General features: G+C 53.8%; 1 protein-coding gene across 1 annotated transcript in view; it reads left to right on the plus strand.

The window, feature by feature from the left end:
* The window catches only part of LOC116950063 (huntingtin-interacting protein 1-related protein-like), a 43,220-nt gene that overhangs the window by 20,256 nt on the left and 801 nt on the right, over nucleotides 1-22,163 (plus strand). The window contains exons 4-31 of the mRNA XM_032967479.2: nucleotides 310-366; nucleotides 1,334-1,414; nucleotides 3,994-4,070; nucleotides 4,256-4,317; nucleotides 6,755-6,895; nucleotides 7,565-7,622; nucleotides 8,756-8,831; nucleotides 9,256-9,387; nucleotides 9,753-9,820; nucleotides 10,023-10,095; nucleotides 10,306-10,489; nucleotides 11,011-11,099; nucleotides 11,628-11,744; nucleotides 13,148-13,249; nucleotides 13,646-13,840; nucleotides 14,587-14,734; nucleotides 15,796-15,882; nucleotides 16,248-16,355; nucleotides 16,891-17,027; nucleotides 17,638-17,748; nucleotides 19,087-19,145; nucleotides 19,546-19,576; nucleotides 19,770-19,832; nucleotides 20,590-20,690; nucleotides 21,080-21,185; nucleotides 21,433-21,556; nucleotides 21,670-21,737; nucleotides 21,988-22,096. Coding sequence (XP_032823370.2) covers nucleotides 310-366; nucleotides 1,334-1,414; nucleotides 3,994-4,070; nucleotides 4,256-4,317; nucleotides 6,755-6,895; nucleotides 7,565-7,622; nucleotides 8,756-8,831; nucleotides 9,256-9,387; nucleotides 9,753-9,820; nucleotides 10,023-10,095; nucleotides 10,306-10,489; nucleotides 11,011-11,099; nucleotides 11,628-11,744; nucleotides 13,148-13,249; nucleotides 13,646-13,840; nucleotides 14,587-14,734; nucleotides 15,796-15,882; nucleotides 16,248-16,355; nucleotides 16,891-17,027; nucleotides 17,638-17,748; nucleotides 19,087-19,145; nucleotides 19,546-19,576; nucleotides 19,770-19,832; nucleotides 20,590-20,690; nucleotides 21,080-21,185; nucleotides 21,433-21,556; nucleotides 21,670-21,737; nucleotides 21,988-22,096 — 2,764 coding nt within the window. The remainder of the gene's footprint in view (nucleotides 1-309; nucleotides 367-1,333; nucleotides 1,415-3,993; nucleotides 4,071-4,255; nucleotides 4,318-6,754; nucleotides 6,896-7,564; nucleotides 7,623-8,755; nucleotides 8,832-9,255; nucleotides 9,388-9,752; nucleotides 9,821-10,022; nucleotides 10,096-10,305; nucleotides 10,490-11,010; nucleotides 11,100-11,627; nucleotides 11,745-13,147; nucleotides 13,250-13,645; nucleotides 13,841-14,586; nucleotides 14,735-15,795; nucleotides 15,883-16,247; nucleotides 16,356-16,890; nucleotides 17,028-17,637; nucleotides 17,749-19,086; nucleotides 19,146-19,545; nucleotides 19,577-19,769; nucleotides 19,833-20,589; nucleotides 20,691-21,079; nucleotides 21,186-21,432; nucleotides 21,557-21,669; nucleotides 21,738-21,987; nucleotides 22,097-22,163) is intronic.

The following is a 22,163-nucleotide window of genomic DNA, read 5'->3' on the forward strand; positions in this document are numbered from 1 at the left end:
ACGCGAGCAAGAAGCCATAGCGAGGCTGCACCTTCACGTCAGTTGGGTGGCCATGTGCGACGCATACACGTTGGGTCCAAATCCTATTCATTGGCTCATTAACTCCATTGATTTGTTTATTTACTTTATTAAAACCCCGGCATGATTGACGCGCCCCTCGCTCGCGCCCATTCATTCAAATGCCCAAATCGCTCGGAACGCACCCGGTCTCATTGTCGTCTCTCGGAAACTAAAGCAGGTTTGAGCCTGGATTGTACTTGCATGCCTGACGTCCGTGTCGGTTTTGGCCCCGTGTGTGACGGACGGCAGGTGCTGCAGGACTCGCTGCGCCGCATGTCCAACCTGAAGGATCTCGGCCGCATGTGGGTGAGTGACTGTCCACGCTCGTCGCATCTCGCTGTCGTTTTTGCAACCCGGGCAGTTCCACAAATTTAGGCAGCGAATAATCTCAGAATCATATCGACACATACAGAAAAACATTCAACGCGTGCGTTTTTGCAGCCTAGTATCATGATTGGTAATTGTTTTTTGGGCCAGCCCACTTAATGACCTAACCAGATTGTGTCGTCAGGACCCCCCCCACCACCACCCCAACGTGGCCAAAATAAATGTCTGACTTGATTTTATTCAGACCAACCCTGGGGTCTTGTCCTTAAGAAGTTTAATGCAGTTTCAAGAGAAACGTCATTCTTTTCGATTCCAAATTTGGTTGTGAAAAAATTGTTCAACTCTCCCGTGCGAGCTGAAGCAATAATTATTGGCATGCGTTTAAAAATGATTATTTAAGCAGGTGACAGTATAATTAGTTTGGCTGTGTCAGGTGATGGAGGGCCTGCACGACACAAATTGGGCCACATTATTGTAGCTTTACCCAATAATCGATGACAAAGTGTAAGAATAAGCTTGCTGTACAGACATTGCTTACTCGTGTGTCAGCGGTTAGTGCACTTTGCAATTGGCCAAGCTTGTCAATCCAGGATCCTCCTTTGAAATCTGAGTTATTACAGGATTGTCGGTTGATGCTGCCATGGTGTCATGGTTAGCACGCTAGGAATCTGGAGGGCGCCGGTTCGATCTCCTGCTGTGGTAGATGTAACAAAGGGGAAGGTTTCTTAAATCCACTCCCGCCTCTGTACACCCAGCAGTATAAATTAGGTCGCTCGCGATGGGGCCAAAGTGTGGGTTCACCAGCATGGAAGAGGTCGGGCAAATACCCTCTAGAGGGGGTGTTCGAGAGCTTCCTCGAGTGGGGAGGCCCTTCCGGCGGCAGTCGCAGGAGCGATCGCTTGCAGGCCTGCGCCTTTTACCTTCGTAGTGATATTGTTCACCACAGGGCCAAATGCACAGCCGCTTCGGGCAGATGGTGAGCGTGTACATCAAGCTGCTGCTCACCAAGATGGAATTCCACGAGAAGGTGAGGCCCCCCCCCCCCCCCGTCGAGACGAGCTCAGATGGGTCACGAGTCTTGCTTCTCACGAATCTCCCTCCCCCTAGCCGCCTGTGCCGTCGGCTCCCTGCGTCTGACCGCATCTTGAGTAGCCGGGCAGAAACCGTGGGATATGGTTTAGTTTCTTTTTATAGAGAGAGGCGGTTGGTCACAGCAGGGGAGAAGCAGAGGAGGGCTTTGAGCCTGGACTTGAACAGGGGTAGGGAGTCGACAGCACCGTCGGCTGGGGCAAGGGATGTCAGACACAGTCGCTATGTGGTGCAGTTGTAACACTTGCCCATTGCAGCAACAATTGCCTGTTCCATTCCCGACTTGGATAATTTATTTTGATGTGGGGTATATACAGTGAGGGACAAAAGTATTTGATCCCCTGCTGATTTTGTACATTTGCCCACTGACAAAGAAATGATCAGTCTATAATTTTAATGGTAGGTTTATTTGAACAGTGAGAGACAGAATAACAACAAAATCCAGAAAACGCTTGTCAAAAATGTTATAAATTGATTTACATTTTAATGAGGGAAATAAGTATTTGACCCCTCTGCAAAACATGACTTAGTACTTGGTGGCAAAACCCTTGTTGACAATCACAGAGGTCAGACGTTTCGTGTAGTTAGCCACCAGGTTTGCACACATCTCAGGAGGGATTTTGTCCCACTCCTCTTTGCAGATCTTCTCCAAGTCATTTAGGTTTCGAGGCTGACGTTTGGCAACTCGAACCTTCAGCTCCCTCCACAGAATTTCTATGGGATTAAGGTCTGGAGACTGGCTAGGCCACTCCAGGACCTTAATTTGCTTCTTCTTGAGCCACTCCTTTGTTGCCTTGGCCGTGTGTTTTGGGTCATTGTCATGCTGGAATATCCATCCACGACCCATTTTTAATGCCCTGGCTGAGGGAAGGAGGTTCTCACCCAAGATTTGACGGTACATGGCCCCGTCCATCGTCCCTTTGATGCGGTGAAGTTGTCCTGTCCCCTTAGCAGAAAAATACCCCCAAAGCATGTTTCCACCTCCATGTTTGACGGTGGGGATGGTGTTCTTGGGGTCATAGGCAGCATTCCTCCTCCTCCAAACACGGCTTGTTGAGTTGATGCCAAAGAGCTCCATTTTGGTCTCATCTGACCACAACACTTTCACCCAGTTGTCCTCTGAATCATTCAGATGTTCATTGGCAAACTTCAGACGGGCATGTATATGTGCTTTCTTGAGCAGGGGGACCTTGCGTACGCTGCAAAATTTCAGTCCTTCACGGCGTAGTGTGTTACGAATTGTTTTCTTGGTGACTATGGTCCCAGCTGCCTTGAGATCATTGACAAGATCCTCCCGTGTAGCTCTGGGCTGATTCCTCATCGTTCTCATGACCATTGCAACTCCACGAGGTGAGATCTTGCATGGAGCCCCAGGCCGAGGGAGATTGACAGTTATTTTGTGTTTCTTCCATTTGCGAATAATCGCACCAACTGTTGTCACCTTCTCACCAAGTTGCTTGGCAATGGTCTTGTAGCCCATTCCAGCCTTGTGTAGGTTTACAATCTTGTCCCTGACATCCTTGGAGAGCTCTTTGGTCTTGGCCATGGTGGAGAGTTTGGAATCTGCTTGATTGATTGCTTCTGTGGATAGGTGTCTTTTATACAGGTAACAAGCTGAGATTAGGAGCACTCCCTTTAAGAGTGTGCTCCTGATCTCAGCTCGTTACCTGTATAAAAAACACCTGGGAGCCAGAAATCTTTCTGATTGAGAGGGGGTCAAATACTTATTTCCCTCATTAAAATGCCAATCAATTTATAACATTTTTGACGTGCGTTTTTCTGTATTTTGTTGTTGTTATTCTGTCTCTCACTGTTCAAATGAACCTACCATTAAAATTATAGACTGATCATTTCTTTGTCAGTTGGCAAACGTAAAAAATCAGCAGGGGATCAAATACTTTTTTCTCGCACTGTATACTCTCCCCCTGTTCTGCATGTTTTTCCTCCGGGTTTTTCTGGTTTCTTCCCCATAGCAAAAAAAAAACATGGGATGTAATTGGTATTTGCCAAACATCACCAGTGCTGTAAATTTACCTTCAAATGACTCAATTGGGATTACACACAGCAGCAGCAACATCGCCCCCTGCCTGGGTAAACACGCGTAGTAGTAGTAGTAATAAGTGACCGCGGTGGCATAATGACCCACCTGTTGGTGAGTTTCGGTAGATTTGCTGGTAGATCAAGTTTTGTAACTCTGGTGGCGGGACCGTTCATCTCCTGCTCATGCCATTTTTCAAATTTTCAATGTGGTTCCCCGATTAGCGTGTACGAGCCTCCCAAATGCATTTCCCCAGCGTTCCGTTTTCGGGATCTTATCTATCTACTTCGAAATCGTGTAAAAAAAAAAAATTCAGTCGTTGAATTAACAAAGAGTCGTATTATTTATATTAATTTAATTATTTTAAAAGTCCACTTCCATTTGCTTTAGCGGATCAACAGTGAGTCCTGTGTGTGCCGGGCTGCAGCGCTTCACAAACCAACCCTTGTTGCCCCCCCCCCCCCCAAAACCCCACATAGAATCCGATCTTTCCACCAAATCTGGCGGTGAGCGATGCCAAGCTCGAGGAGGCCGGAGGTAACGACGCCAGCACGATGTGAGTATCGCGCAGCTCCGTTTGCCATCTCGTGCCTGCGTGCGTTTGCGAGTAAACATTTTTTTTTTTTTTTTACTCCTCCATAGGTCGCAAATTTGGCTGCAGTCTTCTGTTTTTGAAATGTCACGGGTGCCGCCCTGGCTCGCCCTGCTCCGCCCTCCGTCCTTATTGATGTTGTCACGCAGATTTCAGCTCACGGTGTCGATGTTCGACTACATGGAATGCGAGCTCACCCTCTTCCAGACCGGTGAGCTGAGCTTGTCCGCCCGCTCGCCTTCCCGCTCGGAAAGGGGGATCTACACAATCGCATGTGCACGCACACACGCACGCATGCGTGGCTGCCTCCTATCACAACCCACCGGAGCAGGCGGGGCTAAGACGAGGCTGAGAGCGTAGTAGATAAAAAATGCGGTGGTCACGTGACGTGCTTGCAATGCATGACGGTAGCCCTGCCTTCCTGCGGTTTGTGAGGGGATGAGTTATATTCTGAGCTCTTTCGGTAAAGTCACGTTAAAGGGAAACAATAAAATAATAAAATTTATATAACGTGACTTTACCGAAAGAGCTCAGAATATGAATTACTGCAGTCACGAAAGCTTTAAATCAAAATTTAGGGGATGAGTTTTCAATGCGTGCGTTTTGTTTATTTGCGTTGTGCGAGAGCCCATTGAGGCTTGGTCTCTTTCGTGAACTCATTGATTCATTTGTGGGCTTTATAAACAGGTGAGAGCCCTTTTGAGACCGACTGCCTTTCATATTCAATGTGAGCTCGTGCTCTTCCAGACTTGTGAATGCGCATGGCAGCCAAGCGGCGCCGCTGCCACCTATTAACTCCAGTGGGAGAGGGGGAGGGCCGAGTGTGTACTCAATTTCTGAACATGTCAAGAGCCCATTGACGCTTAGTCTTTTTTCATGAACTCATTCATTGGTGAACTTTATGCCCAGGTGAGTGTGCAGTGAGACTTGAGTCATACAAAGCCACGCAGCAAACATTTGATAACATGTCAATTACAATCCTATACAGAACCTAAAATAATAAAAAAACACATTCATAGTCGGTATCTATAAGTGAGTATGGAGCGGTGCTCTTGCACGTTTGTAGCCCTGACACTGTGGAATGTCCACATTGATATGCCAGTGGCCAATCTGTATTAAAATCTGTATTAAAATCTGCCCGAACACAAATGAAACAAACTGAAAAGTGCACAGAGGGGCAACGCTTTATTGAAAACGCTCCTCCGCACCGAAAGAGGAACGCGTGGACCGGTGGGAGGGGGGCGTGCACGCGAGCGGGACGCGGTGAGCAGACGAGCACCATCGCAAACTCGAACAAGCACCGCATTCTTCTCGTGACTCTGCAAACCGATACGACTGGTTCCCCGCGCGTTCCTCCAGTGAGCAGAGTTCATCGGGAGAGGGGCGAGGCGTGCCGTGGTTGTGAAAGCAGCATACCTGCGTTGTGCCTGCGGGCCCACCTTGCCGCCACCGCCAGGCTTTCCTGCTGATGCAACCCCTTTTTTGTTGCCTCGAAACTCGTAACCGCCTCGGGGATGGCGGCCCTCAACGGAGAGTGGTCCAATTCGATAATGCGGGGGCCCGCACATTCGGCCCGTTGAGCTGAGAGCACACGGCGGAAGATGTCAGAAGTTGTTTTTCCCAGAGGTGGAGCCCATATACTGGATATCTTGTGAAAAAGAGCCTTATAGCTCGTCGGATTCCTCCAGTATAAATCAAAATTCAAATTCTGAAGCGATGCAGCTCTTGTTCGAGGGCAACTCGGCCAGCAGACCGCAGCGGTGGAGCCGTGGTGCATGCGGGCGTGGTGGTCGCATGACGTGCGCACGCACGAGGGGCGTATGGATGGGAGTCCCCGCCTTCCTGCCAGCTGTTTGCAAGTAGCAGCAGCAGCTGTGGCAGCAGCACACCTTTGCGTGCTGTTAAATCCACTCCATTTCCAGCTCACCCCCGTCCTGATGGGGTTTTTCATCGTTTACACGCAGCATGGGAATTGAATGGCTCCGTGACCTTCATCGCATTTCAAACGTACTTTCCAAACCCCGTGTGACATTTGAACCTTTATGGCGGGGCCCCGGGGTCCCGAATAAACGGAAGTCAAAATCGCAATTAATGAATTAGTTTTTGGCGACTCCGTCACAAACGCCTCGACACACCTGGCGCGGATCATTCTGTTGTGCTATCGTCTAAGCGCAGCGAGGACGAATGCGCAGAAACAAAATTCTGAAACTTTGATTCGCGCATCGTGTAGAGCTCGTCGAGAGTAATAGATTGCCTTGTCGTTCGCCTTCAACAGACATAAAATGACGTCGCAACGCAGTTTATGCGAGAGCGGGGGGGGCTTATGGGACCCCGGGGTCACACCATGAGGTTAATTTGTTAAGGTGGCTCCACACCCCAGCGATCGAATTGCTCTCAATCATTGCGCAACTCATCGCCTGCAGACACCTAACAACTATCGATATAAATCGGCTCAGTCCTCCTGTAAATCACTTGACTTCTGTGTTGGTACCCCCCCCTCCCTCTAAGATGTCTTGCAGACTGGAAACAGTCGGTCAAAATCCCTATATATAGGCTGAGTTGTTGTAGAGGAGGCCTTGTCCGCCAGCTGCGGCATGAGCAGGCGATTGCAGGGCTGTGCCTTTACCCCGTTGCTGTAATCCCCGCAGTGTTCAACTCGCTGGACATGTCGAAGGCCGTGTCAATGACCCAGTCTGGGCAGTGCCGTCTGGCGCCGCTCATCCAGGCCATCCAAGACTGCAGCCACCTCTACGACTACATCGTCAAGCTGCTCTTCCGCCTACACTCCTGTGAGCGCTCTCCAACGCACACGCACCACCCAGCACCCCCCCACCCAGCACCCCCCCACCCAGCACCCCCCCCACCCAGCACACCCCCCCCCCCAGCACCCAGCACCCCCCCCCCCACCCAGCATCCCCCCACCCAGCACCCCCCCCCCCCACCCAGCGTCCCCCCACCCAGCAGCCCCCCCCCCCCCCACCCAGCATCCCCCCACCCAGCACCCCCCCCCCACCCAGCACTCCCCCCCCCCCCCACCCAGCACCCCCCCACCCAGCACCCCCCACCCACCACCCAGTATCCATCTCCCATCATCCGCCACCCAGCAAACCAACATCCATCACCCAACAGCCGGTGCTCGCTTCCGAGCGTACACCTGCCATTATCCGCCTCCCAACATCCGCCATCCAACACCCAGTGCTCGGCTCTCACAACAGCTTCTTAACACGATCTTACGGCACACTGAAACGTGCCCGTTTCTTGGGCTGAGCGAGGTTTTTTGGATTTTGGGAAAAGGTGCACAATGGGAAGAAGTTCGATAGCCATTGCATTCGATTTGTTTATACGCTTGCGTTTTCTGACTTGTGCGTATTTACTTCCTTACTTGCACCTGCTTGCTCGCACCTGCCTTGCCCATGTTGCTGATGTGCGATTGTGTGTCATTTTTTTTTTGCCCCAAGGTCTCCCAGCGGACACCCTGGACGGACACAGGCAACGTTTCCAAGACCAATTCAAGAGGTCAGCTCCCCCTGCCTCTGCTGATGAGCCTCGGAATAGTTGAAGCCGGTCTAGAGTTTTCCCCGCTTAAACAAATGTCGCAAAGTTGTCCATTCCCTGCCGCGGCTAACGTTGGTGGTGAGTGAGATCTGAACTCGTACTGCACCCGTACCCCTCCCCCCGCCTACACAAAGCTGCACTAACCAGCATGGTAAAGTATGGTCAAACAATCATCATGACCGACGCTGTGTGGGGAATGGATAGAGAAAGGGCAGTAAAATATATCTGGTGCTGTGTGTAAACATCAGCACTGGGAGACAAAGGTGGCCGGGCATCGAGCTGGCCACCCACCACTCGTGTGCCGTGCCGGCCCTAATAGATACTCGATAACAGCACTTGCCCCAACATTCTATTAAAGGGTATATAGGGGATCTTTGGCTCATATTTGTATAAATATAATTCCATGCCTGGCCACGGATTATCTAGATGCCTTGTGACCGGCACAAATACTCTGCTGCCTAATACCTAGACCGTGTGATTGGATTAATGTAATTTAATAAAATATATAAATACATTGTTCTGGTGGCAACATCTGACAGTGGGGGAAGCAGATCCCCCCCCCAAATGTGCTAACGAGTGCACGGGGAGAGATGGAACGAGGGGGGCTCGCGGTGCCATCATGTGCTGCACACGTGCGGCCAGTTTTGTCGATCTGCTGCTGGATGAGTTCCTCCCCACTAACCGCAAGCCATTGGGGACCTGTTTGGCCGCACTTCTCCGATGGCGGGCTAGTGAGGGGTTGGTGAAGGAAACTTGGAGATGTTTGACTGGATTTCGCTCGCCACTGATGTTAGCCATTGCTGCCAATCCCAACTGTTCGCCGATTTCAACGTGCGGGCGCGCTAAACACTGCACAACTGCTCCACCAATAATAATAATGCATCATAATCCAGGAAACCCTTCACAGTGGGTGGCGAGGAGAGGGGAGGGATTCGGAGTGGGAATGGTGGTCACACAAAAGTCGTGTCATTCACGGGACGGAGGGGGTGCACGGGGGGCTTGAGGTGGTTTAGGTAGAGGAGGGTTGTGTTGTTGTTGCTTATTGTTCTGTATGCGTTGTGCATCGTGACTTGCCTTGATGTTGCTCTTTGCAGGCTCAAGGACTTCTTCCACCGCTGCAGCAACCTGCAGTACTTCAAGCGCCTCATCCAGATCCCGCGGCTGCCCGACGTGAGTACCCGCGTCCGTGTTTTTCTGCTCCGCGTTCGCTGTCCGCGTCCGTCCAAACAGCTCTCGTGAAGACGATCTGCTGTGCACGACGCTTGAGTATGAAGTCGTGTTGCTCTTGGGGGGGGGGGGGGGGACCCCAGCCGCTTTGAAAAACTCGTTAAAAAAAGGTCTGCCAAAACCAGAGCAAAAATCACTTTAGAAATGCGTGGATGCGTTTTGCCCTGACCAGCTTGGCTGCCAGCTTCCGAGCTGCTAATTTAACTCCTCCTGAAGGCAATCGTGCGTTGAAAAAGTTCGGTAAGCTGCGTGCGTGCGTGGCTTTTCTTCTTGGCCCGTGTACCTCGCCGCGAACCGAATGCCCAGCGGCACAGCCGAGGGTCTGACGCGCGTGAAACTATCGCCCCACCGTGCGTGCGTTGCCCAGAATCCTCCCGACTTCCTGCGTGCCTCAGCCCTCTTCGAGCACGTCAAGCCAGTCGTGGTGATCCCGGGGGACAGCGTCGAGCCTGACGACTTGGTGGAACCGGAGGTGGTGGAGCCGGTCCACAGCCCTTCGGTATAACAAAACAATACAAAACACAAGGCGCTTTCTCTGGTCTGCTTCCTTGTCTTGTCCCGCACTCCCAATGTCCCACACTCTCCTACAGTTCCTATGTCGGCATTTACAGTATGCCACACTTCCTCGTGTATCATTCTATCCCCTTCATTCCCTGCGTCCTACTGCCTGTGCCCCCGCACTCTCATGTTCCCTGCTCTCCTGCACTTCCCGTGTCCCGCATACTTTCCCGCACTCATTTCTCCCCCGCCCCCCCCCCTCACCACACTCCCCACATCTCTGACTGCACTTCTCTCTGCCAGCGCTCGATGGCGTTCAGATGACATTCAGGAGACTCCACTGATCCCACGCTCGTCTCCTGACAGGTGGCAGCGGAGCCCAAAGTGGAAAATATCCTCGACTTCAGCAATGGCAGCAGCGCTCCTGACGAGAGGTGCGTTCACAAGAGCCATCCCGTGGCCTGGAGGGGATCGCAGGCTGGTGGTGCCGGGGGCGGGGTGTATTGGGAGTGAGGGGGATGGATCTCGCCGGGATCGTGGTGCGCGCGCGTGTGTGTGTGTGTGTGTTTGTTTCGGCGCTCACTTGCTCGCACTGCACCGTGTGTTTACGTTGATTCCACCGTGTCGCCCGCTTAGGGACCAGCTCATTGAACGTCTGCAGCGGGAGATCGAGAGGCTCAAGGGGGAACTGGAGTTCCTCAAGGCCGAGGTGCGCGCCCTGACAACCTAGACGCACACAGTAGCTGTGCTCCCTCTGCTATCCTCGTGCTCCCCATATGCTGTGCTTGTGCTGCCCCTGTACCTTGAGTGTGCTGCCCCTGTGCTTCCTAGTGCTGCCCCAGTGCTGCCCCCGTTGCCGATGTGCATCTCCCGCGCTACCCTTATGCTGCCGGTGCGCTGGCCGTGTGCGTTTGCGCAGAGCCGCCGCCTGATCGTGCAGCTGCGGGAGCGCGTGGTGCAGCTGGAGCGCGAGTTGGCGGAGGAGCGCGGTCTGCGCGTGCGGGCGCAGACCGAGGGCCAGCGTGTGCAGGCCGAGCTGTGCGAGGCCCAGCACGACAGGGAGGAGACGGAGTTGGCCCAGAGTGCGCTCACCGAGGTGGAGAGTGAGTCCCCGCGCTGTCCCGTGCCATCCCACGCCACACCCACGGTGGCATCGTCACCGTCGTTCGTAATAGATTTTCGGGTTAGGCACGGTTTTTTGTTTGTTTGTTGGCAAACTTTTTTTTCGTGTTCACGTGCGCAAGCGTTCGTTGTTTCCGCTCAACGATAAGTTGAACAATTCTCACGAACAAATGTATCAATCGCCTAAGATATTTTTCTTGATACTTCTTTAAGCATCTTCAGGTCAGAAATCAGGAAGTCGATATCACCATGTCACCTGATGTTTTAAACCATCGTCACCGTTCTCGGCGACCCCCAGATCTCATGGAGGACCCTCTTATTATTATTCAATTGTTATCACCATTATCATCACCACCATTAGTTTCTAAACCACTGAGATCCTGGCTACCAGTGTCGCTTGTTGCTCTCTCCACCCCAGGCGATTTGTGTTGCTGTTGCGGTGGTGCCGTGGCTGGGGTGCGGTGGGAGTAGCGGCGATTGTGTTGTGGTGGTGCCGTTGCAGAGAAGGCGCAAGCGAGCGAGCAGCGCTTTGTGAAGATGAAGGAGAAGCACACGGATCTGGTGAAGACGCATGCGGAGCTGCTGAGGAAGGTGCGGGCGGGCGGGCGAGCAAACCCAGTGGGGGTTGTGGGGGAGGGGAGTGAGAAAAGACGGATAAATAATAATTGTTTGGGACTGTGGCGCGGCCCGGTGGGGTTCGCCATTGGCCGCTTGTTGCAGAGGTCTGCGGTTAAATTCTGGCAGGCCACCCCGATTTAAATCTGCGGGCGTGATAATGTCGTCTAATGTGGATTGTGAAGCCAAGGTCCTGTGATGAATAGGCCATTTATATATGCCAACGTCACGGTAAAAATTTTCCATAATTAGAAAGATGAGTTGCAAATTACTCTCGCTTGCGATCGCACAGAGCAGTCGCAATGGTCGCCCCCTACTGATAACAGATTGACGCCCGCTGGCAGGCCAGGTGCCGAGTTGTTGTGCCACAGAGGGACAGCTGCCACTTGTGGTGGGGAGGAGATTGACCTTGGCACGCATTGACACACGGCGCTTTGTCGCCCGAGGCATTCAAGCAAGTGCATTATTTCATCTTTTACTCTTAAATTCCTGCTCTCGTTGCAGAACGCTGACGTGGCGCGACAGCTGACGACGCTGCTGCAGGCCAAGGAGGAGGCCGAGACGGCGCGGGCTGGCATCGAGAAGATTATCCAGCAGACCGAGCAAGAAACGGATACCAAGGTGATTTATGGGAAATAGGAACTGGTTTTTCTAGTCACTGGGCGGAGGGGGAGAGACCCGCTGGCAGTGTGGTATTTGTACGTATAATCTATTTATTTACTTGATCGCTTAATAACAATGCCTTTAAAAATATGCCCCCTTGATCGAGTGCTTGAGGGTGCGGCAGTACAGTGTGATTTAAAGCGCAGTCGTTTTGGAATGTCGGTGTGATGTATATAATTTTTTTAACGTTGACGTGACGGTGCTGTTTGTGGTTACTCCCGATGCTGTCGCTCGGGCGCGAGAGGCGACGTGGAACGATCCTCGCCAAAACGCACCCGAAATCAAAACGCACACACCGCCTGTGACTGTCGCAGCCCGGGGTGCACTCCACACGAACCGGCGGCAGTGTGTGCGCCACTCATTTATTTAAACGGGCGGCAGGCTGGCAATGCAGTGGTAACGCTCGATCCCCGACTTGGACACCTTTTTCTGTGTGGAGTCTGTATGTTCTGCCTCTGTTCCGTATGGGTTTCCTTATGGATTCTCCGGTTTCCTCCCGTAGCTAAAACAACCGTACATTCATTGTAACTGATATCGGACAAATCATCCCAATGCTATTAAATATTTAATTGGGATCACGTAGAGTAGCAACACCGTCCCCCGACTGGTGAACACCACACGACGGCCCCCTCCTGCCCACGCTGTGGCACGGTTTGCACTTGTGCCTCACAGCCAGAACCTCCTGGGCTGGATTTCCTACACGTGCGCACACACACACACACGCAGACGTGTGTGTTTCTGCGTGTTGGTCATGCCATGCCATGCCAAACACTGTTTACAGATAAATATTTACAGAGAAAGTAGATCGTACTTATTCTGAGAAGGTGCTGGCAAACAGAATGGTGTCGGGTTCTCAGTGCCCATCTTCAGCACCTTCGTCTGTACCGATAATTATTTCTGTCATTCTTCTAAAAAAGTGTGCTCTTAAGACAAAGCTCTCTGATACAGAGAGAGGCACTCATTCCTCGCTGAATATTTTGTGGGGTCGCCGGTCAGCCACAGCCCATAGTAATACTGGATGTGGTGTGCCAGGTGCGGAGATATGTTTTGTGTCATCGACCGAGAGTGAAACCAGCTGATATTATTCAACCCTGCCTGTGTATATCTTTTAGTAGGCTGATTTAAAATAAAAAAAATTGGGTCTGCGCCATTGGCTGTGAGAAAGCTACGTTTTAACTTCAAGGGGCCGTTGGGGCAAGTGCCATTTAGCGAGCACCTTTTTAATAGATACTCAGCGCGCGCGCGCACACTCATGTGTACATACGTCGTCTGTGAAAACACGAACACGCATTCACGGTGCCCCTCCCCTGCTCGTTCATCCGCTGCCCCCCCACCCTCCCATCCTCAATGCGCTCCAACAGCTGCAGGAGCAGAGGCGCGTGGTGGAGAGGCTTGAGAAGGAGCTGGAGAGCAGCCGCCAGGACCTGACCTCGCTCCGGTTCACGCTGGAGAGCACCGAGAAGGTGCTCCAGTTAGCCCCTCTCAACGCCTGTGTGTCGCGAGCACGCACCCCCCGCCCTCGACCGCCCCTCCCGCCATCCTCCCACCCTCAATCCCCATCCCATTTTCCACTCTCGAGCCCCCCCCTCCCGTCCACCCGGCTCCGCACTCGACTCTCGTCCCACCAACATTCTCTACCCCCCCCCCCCCCGTCCCATCCTGACCATCGCGATGGGGATTATTACCACACGGGGGAGCAATCACCGCCCCCTAATGGCACACTAGTGCCCCAGGCCGCTCTGACCTGGTTAAACAAAATAAACTAGACATGTCCTTATCGTCACCGTCTCCGCCGTGTTTGTGCGTGCGTGCGTGCGTGCGTATGTGCATGCGTGTCTGTCTGTGCGTATGTACCACAGTCGGGCACGGAGCTGTCGAGCCGGCTGCAGTCTCTGCAGGACGAGAAGCGCCGGATCCATGAGGAGCTGGAACAGCGCAGCCAGGAGGTGACGGCGCTGGGATCGCAGCTGAGCGAGCGTGAGCGCGCTCTCGACGACAACAAGCAGCAGAAGCAGGCCGAGGTGCAGCAGCTGCAGCAGCGGCTGTCTGACAAGGTTTGTGTTCCGGCCGGCGCTTGGGGTGGTACGGCCGGCTCGCGCTCGTGCAAGGCGGGTCTCGGTCATCCCGGCCAAGTGTGTGCGAGGGTTTCCCCCCCCCACCCCCCCCCCCCCCCCAATTCGGAATGAAATACAAACACGGTGGTGTGATCCACAACGCGTGCAGATCCTTGGCCAATTTCTCCATAGACAACCGCGGTTGACTTCCCTGCAAAGTGATGCGAATCTTTTTGAGCCTGGAGAGATGATGGCCTCGGCTAACTGCCCCCCCCACCCCTCCCCCACTTAACTCGCAACCTTCCAATCGCAAGCCGTTTTTTTTCTCTCTCGCTGAGCCACATCCCAATGCTGAGGCATTTCCTGCCAGTTACTCGATTGAGATTCGCACACAGCAGCGACAATGACAAGAAAGAGCTTCTTAGCTCAATGGGCCTTGCCTCCAAATAAACTCTCTGACTGGCTCAACATCGCCCCCTCCTGCGAAAGCTTGGCACGACCCTCCTGAAAACGAGTCGAGGCTGTTTTCCCCCCGCACCTCCCGATTTCGCACGGTTGGCGACGTACGGTGCGAAAGAAGTTCAACACACAAACAACACATAATAACAGCCTCGATCGCCGTTTGCGATTCGTCTTCCTCCCGACGACGATCGCGGTGATGATGAAGGCGGCGACGGCATTGGCGGCGGTGATGATGATGATGGTGATGAGGCCGACCTCCCGGCTCCGCTTGCCCCTCTGCGCAGGAGGCACAGGAGAAGTCCCTGAGGCAGCGTCTCCTGGAGGAGCAGTTCCTGCTGCTGCGGGGCGCCGTGGAGGAGGGCGAGCGCATCGTGCGCGACGCCATCGACAAGCTGGACGACCCGCTGCACGTCGGATGCAAGAGCTCCCCGGGTGAGCGTGTGGCGGAGCAAATAGGGGTGGGGGGGAGGAGGGTCTTTCGCCACGGTGGCGAGATGTTAACTACCTCGCCTGGTACACAGGAGGTCGTGGGTTCCATCCCGACCCTGACGTCTGTTGTATATTTGGAGTTTGCGTGTCTCTCTCTCTCCTCGTGGTCGCTTGGATTCTTCTCTGGGTCCTCCGTTTTTTTCCCTCCACAGTATAAGAATAGAAACGTGCGTTTTCGAGTATCGGGCTGCTATAAATTTCCACCTGATAAGCCACTTGTTTGAGCTATCATCATTCGTTGTCAGGTCGCTTCTGAAAAAGAGCTACACAGTAGCTCGGTGGGCCTTACCTGGGAAAATAAAACCTAGTTTAGTTTGGAGTTTAGTCCTCGGAGCATCGCTGGGGAGGCCGTGCAAGCGAGGCCAGTCGGACGTGCAAGCGATGTCCCTCCCTCACCCGTCACGGCGATTCTGTTGAATCGCATCAATTATGATTCACAGTGAGAAGATTCTTACAGTGGATTAGGGATGAGCTTCAGATTTGAACTAAATAATTAGCAAGTTTAAGGACAAGTTGGGTATTCTTTTTTTGATTTTCAGATCATTTCTATTGTGTGCTCATATGAAATGTGCCAATAATAATCATGAAGTCACCCAATGCCACGTGGACCCAACTTTTAGCAGGAAATATCCGCTTTTTGGGGTCAGTCGGACACAAACTAAAACTTTGATCTTCTAGGCCTTGAATATGTTTTTTACGGAATGATGCAAAAATGGGAAGCGTGCCCTACAATGTTTCTGCTTGACTAGTTTATTTATAATATTCTGCATATCGTGTAACATCGTGGGGCTGTGCCACCTGGCGGTCAGCAGGGGGCAATTTTTGTTCTTTGCGAACGATGCTGCCCGCTGACAAACCTGACCAATGCGGGCCAAGTACGTTCAAATAACTCCCCACGACCCGAACGGCGTGCGGAGGCACTCATTCAGCAGTGGATCGACACTGGCGCCGACACGTGCCGCTTGCTGTGACTGTAATGTGCCGCTGCTGTCTGTGCCATGCAGACTATCTCATCACGAGGGCGCAAGCGTCGCTGGAGTCTGTGGCTCGCACCAAAGCGGGTCATGCCCAGTACGTGAAGGATGAGTCTGGTAAGGGAGCGTTCAATCATCGGCATCGGACATGACGAGTGCACGCACGAGACACCAAGGTGACCTTATCGTTGTGAACTCTAGGACCCGATTCTCTGATCCCGTCACTGGCCTGCAAACCAGTCCATGATTGACTACAAGATCGCTACTACTCTCCCCCTACCAAGGTCCTCCATTGTGTGAAAGGCGACACGGGTGGAGGGGATCTTGTTTCAGTTTTGTAAACGGTGGGAGGGTGGAGCTGGGATTAATTTGCAGTTGTTTTGTGTTTGTTTATCAGCAATTCTGACATTCTCGTTACTTCTCTGCACACCCTCTCGTGTCTCCTCCCCTTTAACGCCTCCCCCACCACCCCCGCAAATCAGATGCGAGTGGATTGCTCCGAGCGGTGTCTGGGCTCTCCCACCTGGTCAGCGACACGATCGTACAGGGCAGCGCCACCTCGCACCTGGTGCCGGGGGACCAGGCCGACCGTGAGTGTCGCGCCACCACCACCACCCCGCTAGGTTGTCGCCGTTGTGCCGTACGGCTCTCCGCTGTATTTTTGAGCCTTGGCGCTTATTGCGGGTGGGCGGGCGGGTGGTCATAAATCATTCCGGCTGGCGCCAGCGCCATAATACTTGGTGGGTTGGGTGGACTCCGCCGATTGGTTCGTGATGGGGCTACCACAGATGATTACGCCGACTCGGCTCTTTGGCGGTGGCTTATTTAATAATCGCGTGTGGGTAATAATGTCTTGCCGCTTAATTTTATCCCTATTTTGCTTTCGGTGTCGTGCGTCGAGACGGGGCGTCCAATCGGATCTCTCGCGGAGCGACGCGGCAACAACGACCCCTTTTGTTCGAGGAACGGCCCATGGAAACTGGATATTGTAGAGCTACCTCCGAGACCAATTCAAGTGACCTCTGTTCCTCGCAGCGAACAAATTTGGTGACTCTTTGTACGCGTTGCCCCCTCCCACCTCCCTCCCACCCCCATGTGCGGGCGCTTTGCCGCCCGCGTCCCCAGGCCTGACGGAGGCGTGCCAGCAGTGTGGCGACGGCGCCCTAGCCTTCCTGGACAAGCTGAAGGAGCGTTCGACGCTGCCCGGCGCCAACCCCGAAGCTCTGCGCGCCACCCTGGAGCGCCTCGTCCGCATTGGGGAGGTGTGCCAACAGGAGTCCACGGAGCCTTTAGGATCCTTTCCCCCCCCCCCCCCCCGTATAGCCCCAAACACACTGATGGGGTCAAGTGCTGTTGGCGAGCACCTATTAAAGCCGCCACGGCACGCGAGGGTGCCCAGCACCGCGCCTTTGCGCACTTAATGTTTACACACTGCACCAGTCGACCTAAGGGAGGCTCAGTACCATATACACGAAGACAAAAGTCCCCCATATAGGCTTCAACAGACTCTTGGGGCAAGTGCTATTAGCGAGCACCTGCGAAGGGGTGGGTGGCCAACACCACGCCCGGCCGCCATCGTCTCTCCCAGGGCTGATGTGTTACACAGTGCACCAGGTACTCATTTGAGGCTGAGTCGACCTAGGGGAAGCCCAGGATGGTTGAAATATCCACGGCTGTTATTGGTCGTGAGCTGGCGTGTGCGGGCTCAGCGACCCGGGGAATATCTCTGCACCGGGCACCACATCTAGTGGATCTCTCTCCACAACTGCGGCAACTGGTAGTCACATGCTGGCCGATTTGTTATCGTTGCGCGACTATGTTCTGAACGCACCCGCCCATCCCCCACCCGCCCGTTGGTTTTGGTTCACTTAGGACCTGCGTCCCAAGGGCATGGACGTGCGTCAGGAGGAGCTGGGGGACCTGGTGGAGCAGGAGATGGCGTCCACATCCGCCGCCGTGGAAGCGGCAGCGGCTCGCATTGAGGTGAGTGGGGGTCAAGCGCCTCCGCCCTCCCCCGTCGCTATCGTATCGATACCCGCGACCCTGCGACCCTGTGACACCCCGACTGAGAGCAATCGGGACCGGCAGTGGATGTTGTTCGTGGTTGTGATGCGCAGCTCTTCCATATGTGTTCAAGTCGTACAGCGGCCCGTGCTGTTTTGGCGTGGTGTCCGACGTTTCATTGCATCTGCTGGGAGTGAAACGTGAGACACGGTGCCAAATTACACGCTCTGCGATATGACAAGAACAGACATTGTGAGTGCAGTACAGTGGTACCTCGGTATACGTCGTTAATTCGTTCCAGAAGGTAGGAGGACTTATACCGAAAATGGCGTATATACCAAACGAATTTTTCCCATACGAAATAAACGGAAAGGAAATAATCCGTTCCAGAGTATAAGCAATTATATTTTATATGGCATAGTATACATTAATAGGGTTGTATAATATAATGTAGACGCTACTTATTACTAAAATGCATACATACATTAAAATACATGCATAAATAAAATAAAATGAAATAAAAATAAAATTTAACATCACTTTACCTTGCTGAGAGGAGTTAAAATGACAAACACGTGAAAATTCACAGTTACAGCAAGGGTTGTGCGCTGAACGAGATCCACAGGCAGACCGTTTCAGTCGTGAACGAGGTATACTGTACGCGGGTACGCGGTGACTCATCCCGACCCATACAAGTTCTAGCAAGCGCGTCGTATCCCAAGCAAGACGTCGTATCCCAAGACATTTAGTTCTCGTCAAAACACGACGTGTACCAAATTCGACGTATTCCAAAACCGGTCGTATACCCGAGGTATGACTGTAGTTTGTTTACCGGGCTAGGCGATTGGTGGAATATAACTCGAGGATCACCAAAAAGCAACGAGATCTCTTTTGTTATTTAGACATCTCCAGGGCTTAATTTTAGCCGGGTCCACCCGTGTTGGCGATCCTGAAGAAAACGGCACACCACATCCAGTATACCTCGTGCTATGACCTTGTATTCTAAGTCACATGCCTCCTACTCTGGTCAAGCGGCCACACCGAGGAAACTATTCCGTGAGAAATTCGGCACGGCCGGGCCAGGGTCACGTGGGTGTCACAAATTTGGCCGAGTCATGTGGCCTAAAGCGCCGCCGCCACCGTCACCTGAGGCCCCTCGTCTGGGCTGGTTGCACCGATCCTCGTCGCGATTCTGACAATGAGGATGATGATCGTGAGATCATAAAGTCCTGGACTTGATGATCTCACGTTACGGGCGCGATGGCCCGGCAGGGCACACCGCGTGCGCCGTGACAGCTGTGTTGACGCATTCCGCAGGACATGCTGAACAAGTCGCGGGCGGCCGACACAGGCATCAAGCTGGAGGTGAACGAGCGGTGAGCAGCGCAGAGCGCCAGCGCGGCGGTCCATGTGTGCGCGAGCGGTCCGTGTGTGTGTTCTGAATTCACGGTTACCGTGCCAAAATTCTAGCTCTGAGAATTAAGAATATTTTTTTGACTGCCACGCAAGAAACATTTCTCTGCAGTAGGGCACATAGTGGAAAAGTGCGATCCCCTAGTGTGCTGATATGAGAGCTCACTTGAACGGGTCTCGGAAGTAGTTCTGTGATGTCTCCTTCCACTTGCTCGTTCTGTAGTTCAGGGAGATGCCGAGCCGCTCTGAGAGTTCAGAGAGTGGTGTTCTACACTGGGAACAGTCGGGAGATAACGTTGGGGGAAAGAGGGGCACGTTTTAAAATAGTTTTCCGATTTATTAACTTTTTTATGAACATTGCAGGATTCTCGCGTCTTGCACGGATCTGATGCAAGTGAGTATAGTTACGAGAAACGTGCAGCTAGTGCTTCATTTGTAACTTTTATCCGTTTTACACATCTTTAGTTTTGCCGCCTTTGTGCCATTGTTAATTTAATTAAATTCAGTTTGAATTCAAACGACGGTGGCGACGACACGGTGTTAATCACAGCGACGTCCGCCGCCGCCCCCCCCTCCCCTCTTCTCAGGCAATCAAAATTCTCATCGTCGCATCGTCGGAGCTCCAGAGAGAAATCGTGGAGAGCGGACGGGTGAGCGGGCCTCCATCTCTCCTCCTCTCGCCGTGTACTCCCGTGCGCTGCACAAACCCCCAATGCCGCCGTGTCCAATCATAAACGCGAAGTAAGCCGCCACCGCCGCCAGCCAATCGCGGCGTGAACGTGTGGACCACGGAAGGGGGCAGGGGCAGCTCCAAGGTCACAGGCACTGAGCCCGCGCCGCTGGTTGCCTGGGTTCGGAATCTGGGTTTCGGCCAACGTTGAAATGCGATTTAAATGGGGTGCCCAAACGTCGTGAGTTTGGTGGGTGTCTCGACCCCGGTCACCAAACGACTGCACCGTACAAAACCGTCGCAGTTAAATTTGGCTCTGCACTTTGGATAAATTCTAGCTCCTGAGAATTACAACGAAAAAAAACCGTCACTTTTACCGAATGTGATGAGCATCACTCTCGGTGGCAATGCGGGTGGGAAAGTGCTGCCCCCTAATGGGTGGACTGGAGGCCACTTGAAGGATTCTCCTGAGGTAACTTGGCGGTATCCGCTTCCGCGGGCCGTTCTGCGAACACGGAGGGTCGTACAGCCGTGCGGGATTTCCGAGCGAATTCTTCAACGCGTGGCGACGCGACGCGGACGGCACAGTCGGAATAACAGTGACGGACAATATCTCCATCTGCTCCTGTGTAAAGTTAGGCATGGATGTGCGACGATTTAACGGAGCGCTGTTTGCTCCGAGAGGCTTCCGAGCGTGACCGCTGCGGGCGTCCGTGCATCTGTGCGTGCGTGTACAGGGTGCCGCCTCGCCGAAGGAGTTCTACGCCAAAAACTCTCGCTGGACCGAGGGCCTCATCTCTGCCTCGAAGGCCGTGGGCTGGGGCGCCACCATGCTGGTGTACGTACCTCCCCCGTCCGTCGTCGCCGCAGTGCCGGTGTCGACTAGTTACTTTATTACTGTCTCGTTTGTGTTGTTTCACGTTCCTCTGGTTATAGCCTCCCGCCGGCGGTCGTGAGTGTAAAGGCATTTGCCTCGGCAGCCTGTGTGCCCTATATAGGGGGCCTTTGCACGTGTGTGTGTCCGTGTCTGCACATACGCATATGTGCCTGTGCATACGTCTCTGAACTAGTATGCGTGCAGGCGCGCGCGCACGTCTGTTGCCACTACTCTGACCGCAAGTCTGTGCACGACAGCGCTAACTGCTGTGCAGTGACTCCCGCTCATCCCTCCTCGTTTTCCCCCCCCACTCCCCGCGCCCCCATGGTTTCATCGGTGCTCGCGAGCAGCGAAGCGGCCGACAAGGTGGTGCAGGGCGACGGCAAATTCGAGGAGCTCGTGGTCTGCTCGCACGAGATCGCCGCCAGCACCGCGCAGCTCGTCGCTGCCTCCAAGGTTCCCCTCGCCTGCGCCGCTTGCCTCGCTTCCTCCGCTTGCCTCGCTTCCTCCGCTTGCCTCGCTTCTTCCGCTTGCCTCGCTTCCTCCGCACACCTGCGCCCATTCTCACTCCACATTCTCACTCCACATTCTCACTCCATGCCCTCGCGCCCACCTGCAACGACGATGCCCACGGTTTGCCGTCGGCCGTGCCATGGCGGCGCGTTAACGTGGTCGCCTGTGCCGCGTCCCCCTCCTCCCGCAGGTGAAGGCCGAGAGGAACAGCGGCAAGCTGGCACGCCTGCAGCACGCGTCGCGCGGGGTCAACGAGGCCACGGCCCGCGTCGTCGCCTCCACCAAGACCGGGATGTCGCAGATCGAGGAGTCCGGTGAGAAGTGCGGTGTGACGCGGCGCGGCGTGACGTGGCGTGATACAGGTCGCAGCATACCTCGGTGGTGCGACGCCGCTTAATGATCGCCCGTTTTTGCGATACTTCTGCAGGAGCTATGAACTTTAAGGATATGACCATGACCCTGACGCAAGCAAAGCTTCGAGAAATGAACTGCCAGGTACTGCTGTGTGATTGTGTGATTGTGTGTGTGTGTGTGCGCGAGAGATGTTTGTTCAAGACCAGGTGTGTACGTAGAGGGGGGACTGTACGTGTGTCTGTGTTCCACCCATGTGCGTCCATGTTTGCACAAATCGTGTGCTTCACGTAGGGGGGTCGGGGGGTCGGGGGGGTGTACGTGCGTGCGTGCACCCACCCGTGTGTGGGAGCGTCCGTATGCGTCACGAGGCTCTCTCTCTCTCCGTGTGCAGGTCAAGGTGCTGGAGCTGGAGAATCTGCTGGAAAAGGAGCGCATGCGGCTGGGCGAGCTCCGGAAGAAGCACTACGAGCTGGCCGGCACCTTGGCGCAGGGAGGAGACGGTAATTGGACACGCACCAGACAAAGGTCCCCCGCGTAGCCCTCGCAGGCCGTCGGGCGCGAGCGCCG

Source organism: Petromyzon marinus, chromosome 38 (assembly GCF_048934315.1).
Source record: "Petromyzon marinus isolate PM22_M1 ecotype Great Lakes invasive population chromosome 38, UKy_Petmar_22M1.pri1.0, whole genome shotgun sequence".
Lineage (NCBI taxonomy): Eukaryota > Metazoa > Chordata > Hyperoartia > Petromyzontiformes > Petromyzontidae > Petromyzon > Petromyzon marinus.